Here is a 6033-nt window from a genome sequence, read left to right as displayed (position 1 = left end):
TTTGTTTGACAACAATTAGCAAAAAATGGGTTTTCAATAGCAAGCATAAAAATACAAATCTCTTTTGGCATAATCATAATCGTAACATTTTTTCGCTATGCAATTTTATCACTTAAAATACAATCTATTTTTGTTTTAATATAAAATACAAAACTCACACACTTATTAGTTAGACATTTTTATCGCTTGACGATGTAATTAGTTTAAAAAATTCACAAACATTTTTTTCCATATATGTATGTATGTACATAAGTATATAAATTTTTCAATTGGTGTTTTGAAGCTTTTGCATTCAGCATAAATTTGGTTAACAAGTTATTGAATGACTTATTATTTTGATTAATACAAACAAATTTAAATATTTTTGGCGGTATTCGACATTTTCGTTGATTTAGCGAGGAAGAACAATAGCATATGCTGGTCTGTATGTATATATATTGTGGACTCTGGTGGCTTTCATTAGAATTTCGTATTTGTACAATTGATGTTAAGTGTTTCATCGTAATTTTATGAACTCAAGTGAATTACATGTACAGCCTGATTTTTGGTGCTTTGAAATGCATTTCTCAAAAGCATTTTTTGTATATTGCACATGTGGCTTTGTTTGGAGTTCCTATGAGTCGCATATGTTGCGTATATGCAACCAATTGACGTAAAAATTCGTACTCCTTTTGTTATTTTGGAATATATAAATATATATACATACATATATGCATACACATAAATATAGATATATATATATATAATATGTATATATATTTAAGTAGTTTGGTTCACTGGCAGCTTTTGTTCTAATCAATTTCCATATGAAAATTTAAAATGTTTCATTTTCGAAATCCATGGCAACACACTAATTCTTCGAAGTTTTTTTTGCGTTATTTTTGCTTAATACGTTATTACAAGACGCAACATTTCCGTTTGCTTTTCCTTTTGTAGCTCTCCTCCAAAAACGGGCGTTCAGCTAATTGGAATTTTCTCACAATACGCACAAGCTCATGAAATGCTTGATCGACATTAACGCGCAACTTTGCGCTACACTCAATGTATGGTATCATGAGATTTCGGCTTATAGTTTGCGCCTCATCCAACGATACTTGACGCTGTTGCTCCAAATCACATTTGTTGCCAACCATTAACATTGGAAATTCATCGCGATCCTTTACACGGAGTATTTGCTTTTGGAATTTTGGTATCTCATCAAAGCTGGAATGATCGTTAAGGGCGAAGACAAGCAGGAAACCCTCTCCAGAACGCATGTACTGTTCACGCATGGCACTGAATTCTTCTTGGCCGGCAGTATCTAAGACTAAGAAGGGAAAAATGTTAATTGCAATGGGTATATTAAAAGAAGATCAAAGAGAGTTTACTCACTGTCTAATTTTGCTGGGACGTCGTCGATGACACATTGTTTGGTATAAGAGTCTTCAATTGTAGGATCATAGTCGGTAACAAAGTAACTCTGGAACATAAATCAAATTGATGTAATTAATATAAAATATCAAAGTATTCAAAATATGTATGCGTAAAGGGTGTAAGCTGGAGGAGCTAACGAACTTACGCTTCAAATATTAGCAACATAGATTTGAATTTCCAACCCCTTCAAAAAATATGAATCAACACTAGCATTGCCTACAAATTAGCGATAGTACACCTGTCAGTCATACACATACAGAACATGTCCATATGTATGAAACTCTTCTCGTCATCAAAAACAATTTTCCTTTTAATTTAGAATTCAATGAAAATATACATAAACAATGACTACAGATGACGTAAATATCTAAAAATATGCGCTTAAATAAGTGTATTCGATCAAACAAATTATTCTTGCGTTCATACTTTTAAGACAAGTAAATATTAAGTAATATTTCCTTACTCAAAGGCTAAACTAACCATCCGCACACATTTGTACAATTGCTCTCGTCAACAAATAGCAACATTTGTTATTTTTACAGAATTTGATAGACTGGAGTGTATAAAAATGTTTTAAAAACGTCATGTGGAGTACAACAGCTCAAGTATATCCATATGTATTAACACATAAGTGTATGTGTAAGCAACATAGCATCATTATTGTTGTGGGTGCTACATATGCTAAAGTATGTACCATGTATTTATATACATACACATGAACAAATATACTCTAAACTTTGAATCTTAGAAGATCGCCAAGCAATATGCTCTCTATTAGAATATGATTTAAGATGACGCTACAATGTGGGCGTTGCTCGCCACATGCAAACATGCATACGTCGATTTGCGGCGGCAGCGACGAAAACCGCGCGTTTATAGTAGTGATATCCCATAGAAGTTAGCAACCGCTGCCCCAAAAGGCAGCAACGACACATGAATGTCAAGTTTTTTGGTATATCTACGTTCATCCAAGGCCTTTGCGTGCGTATAAACACAAATGGGAACACGCGCAGTTGCAGCGGACAGTGCCCCGCCACCATCACATTAAACACTATCCAAACTAACTTGTTACGCTTTCGATGTTATGGCTGCTCCTCCCACGTATTCGTTTAAGTTATTCGACAAATATTTTACCGTTTTTAACCTACCTGAATGAATTGTATTGTTAACGCAGATTTTCCCACCCCACCACCTCCCACAATCACTAATTTGTACGTCTGCAAGGATGATCCACTGCCTTGAACTGCATTACTTCGCGACATTTTACTGAAATGTATACTAATATTTTATTTGATTCAATATTTTTGTATGAAATCAATTGACGTTTATAATTTAGCTACGGTTCCACCCTAAAAGCGTTATCTATGCTAAAAACATTTCACTACACAATGAACAAATTAATGATAAATGACAGACGAGAAGTCGAATGAGGCTGCCATAGGTCGAATTAAAATACACTTGACAGTTTAACTTCCAATCCATGGTGATGCCAAATGACTTATAAATCAAAAGATATTGGGTTTGTTTAATTAAATGTAAATTGTATATTTTATATAGCAAATTGAACACGATCAGCCCAATTTTGAGAATTTACTTTTTCTCGAGAAAAAATACTCCAACTCCAAACTCCCGCGGACAATATTTTTCTCCGAAATAATGGCAGTGGGAAATTAGAACTTTCAACCGCTGAATTTCGGATTTACAACTCTAACTTGGCGCTTACACGAGACAATTTTGCTAAAGCAATAGCAATACATTCACACATTTTCACTAAGTTGGCGTTCACACGGGACAGTTTTATAAAGCAATAGCAATAAATTGTCACTTTTTTTACACAATTATTTCATTGCATTCGTCACTGCCTATGATTTTCCGAAGACATTTAATTTATGAAATGATGTTTCGTTGTAATTCACGAAAGCAGAACTTATCACAAAATAACTCGCAGTTAGGTGAAATCTGTGTTTATTTAGAGATATGGTAATTGTTTTTTCAATACTATTATAATCTGCGCTTCACTCATATATAAACCCAAACAAATCGAAGCCAGAGTAATTTTTCGAAACTAACGGCGATTGCATAAAGTACTAATAAGCTTATAAATAATCAAAATAAGCTAATACGTATTTTCAATTGCCTTGTGCAAACCCTAGGTAGGTAGTGTAAATTGTTTGGAAAATCAAATTGTTTCAAGAGAAAAATTCCAATAAAATTGGGATGAAGTAAATACAGTGCACTCGCGATAACTCGAACTAATTAAAACAGGCGCTGTTCGATTTATCGAATTTGTTCGACTTATCAATTGAGTGTGCTATGTTAAAAAACAGTCATCGATATCGATTTTTCGATCGATTGTTGAAAATGGAAGCCAGTAGAAAATTTCTGTAGTATAGTTTCGTTATACGAATTACATTTTGGTCCATTCGCTGGATCAATGGTGTCACATTCGGCGGCATAAACATAGTTAAAATTAAACCATCCTCGGACTTTAATTCGATTTCGTTGGGATGTGATGGGGCATTATCAATTAGAAGAAGAGCCTTCTCAGGTAGTCCCCCATCTTTCAAATATTTTCTTACCTAAATATTAAAGTCATTTAACTTGGTTAAAAAAATTGTTTTAATGAATCTGGATTTTACCTGCGGCACGAACGAATTATGAAACCAGTCTTTGAAAATCGCCGAAGTCAGGCTGATTTGGAATTTTTGTACTCCACCGGACAGTTAAAATTTTTGAAAACACGAGGATTTCTTGCTTTGTCAATAACGAGAAGTTTAAGCTTATGGTTGCCGGTAGCGTTAGTGCAAGCCATAAATTGCCTTATCTTTCTTTTTTATAAGACTTATGGTGGACTTGGCTACCCCATATTCCTTCGCTAGAGAAGTAACACTACGTGCACGTTTAATTTTGTTAAGGACTTCAGCCCTCTCTTTTAATGTTAAATACTTCAACCTTTTACGATCCATTACTCACGTGCACTGATATACTACAAATGACAAATTTAAAGCAATTTGGTCAATGCAAGATGTTGTTCCCAGAAAACTAACGGGATATTAACGCCGAAATATTCATATGGACAATACACTAGTATACATATAATTTATATACATATACTATTACATATGTATCTATGTACAAAATGTACATGTTTGAAAAGAATGTGTGTACAAATAAATTTGTTTTTTTGTTCGAGTTATAGCGCTTTTTTATTGTTCGAGTTACAAAGAAGTCAATAGGGGAAAAAATGTGTTCGAGTTAGCACGTCGTTCGACTTAGCGGCTATTCGAGTTACCGCGAGTGCACTGTAAAATTATTCAACAACTGCTGAGTTGAAGCGTAATAATACGTTCACATATAAGTAGATGATCTACTTTTTTGTGCTTAACTCCCAATCCGTAAATAAAAAGCGAGATTTCAAATGCAAAATTTCTCTCCCAAAATCTGAGATTATAAAACAATCCTACATAATAATCATACTTTTTGGCATACAACCCTGCGATTTCTTTGTAATAGGTCATTATTTTTTCGCGGGTAAACAAAAGCTTCAAAGTGAAAATAAAATGGATGCCGGCAAAGAAAACAGGTGTACAGACATAATTCCAATAAAATGTTTGTTAGGTATTATTAACTACGCATTCATATAGCAGAAAAAAAGCGTGTGTCCCATTATTACTTATTATAAAATGTAATATCGAGCTTCGATTGCGTATTGCTGCCATAATGTTTTTAAACCTCAACATCGTTTACGGATTTCTTCCAACTGTTTAAATTAGCTATTCCTTCCATTCCTTGTATTTTCTTCATATAGCTAGTAATAATTAAACAAATCAAAAACAGCAAAATATTCCATTTTATGAAGAAATATAATTTCTATGAAAAAATATACAACGCCAATTTCTCAGATAATCTGCCATATGTGAACGGGTAGATTAATTTTGTGGATTTATTGGTAATTAATGCAAATGTGAATGTACTTTTACTTACTTTACCACAAAAGATTACCATTTTCAGTCGTTAAATCGATGTTGCCAACTTTTAAATTTTTAAAAGCGCCAGAACTAGTAAAGTAAGACGTTATACTACACCAAAATCACTTTTTTTATTAAACAGTGCATTTTTCGTAACAAGTTGTATTTTACAGAAGTAAAAATCAAACATATAATTCAATAAAATATAAACGTATAATACAACATATAACTCAACAACTTTACATTTATTTTCTCATAACGATTCTGCAAAAGCAGATTAATGCTTTTAAATTTTTAAATTCTTTTTGTGCTGGACTAGCTTTAATTTTTTCAAATTATATCATGTTTTTAACTAATTATGCAAAATGCTTGTAGAATAAGTTCCAAAGAAAAGCTACGCAGAAACAATTTATTTCTTGGTTTTTTAATTCTCAAAAAAAAACTAAATCTAGTGCTTAAGTCATGGAGCTCATTCTATATTATTATTATTCTTTTTTATTAAGTAATAGCAACCCTATGCTTGAAATTGTACTAAAAAGTTTAGTACCAACGAAATATGTCTGTCTCTCTTACTCGTCGGCAGTAGAAAACGCTCGAAACGAATGACAATATAAAGATCTCTGTCAAGACTATTTTAAACTTTTCTTTTTGT

General features: G+C 32.8%; 1 protein-coding gene across 1 annotated transcript; it reads right to left on the bottom strand.

The window, feature by feature from the left end:
• Nucleotides 1-284: 284 nt before the first annotated feature.
• Nucleotides 285-2878, bottom strand: LOC128859571 (ras-like protein 2). Its single transcript, XM_054096493.1, has 3 exons — nucleotides 2562-2878; nucleotides 1372-1459; nucleotides 285-1306 (listed from the first exon to the last, which is right to left on the bottom strand). Exons 1-3 carry the CDS (start codon nucleotides 2673-2675, stop codon nucleotides 897-899), a joined length of 612 nt encoding a protein of 203 aa, XP_053952468.1. The 5' UTR covers nucleotides 2676-2878; the 3' UTR covers nucleotides 285-896.
• Nucleotides 2879-6033: the final 3155 nt, after the last annotated feature.

The sequence above is a fragment of the Anastrepha ludens genome, chromosome 4 (genome assembly GCF_028408465.1).
Source record: "Anastrepha ludens isolate Willacy chromosome 4, idAnaLude1.1, whole genome shotgun sequence".
Taxonomy (NCBI): domain Eukaryota; kingdom Metazoa; phylum Arthropoda; class Insecta; order Diptera; family Tephritidae; genus Anastrepha; species Anastrepha ludens.
Note: the sequence above shows the minus strand (reverse complement) of the source record. Positions and strands in the feature narration are given on the sequence as shown.

Excerpts from the sequence above, each read along its gene's own strand:
- LOC128859571 (XM_054096493.1), bottom strand. The coding sequence starts at position 2,675 with ATGTCGCGAAGTAATGCAGTTCAAGGCAGTGGATCATCCTTGCAGACG. Across the intron at positions 1,460-2,561 it reads TAACAATACAATTCATTCAG|AGTTACTTTGTTACCGACTA; the intron begins GTAGGTTAAAAA and ends TTTATGTTCCAG. Across the intron at positions 1,307-1,371 it reads CGTCCCAGCAAAATTAGACA|TCTTAGATACTGCCGGCCAA; the intron begins GTGAGTAAACTC and ends TTCCCTTCTTAG.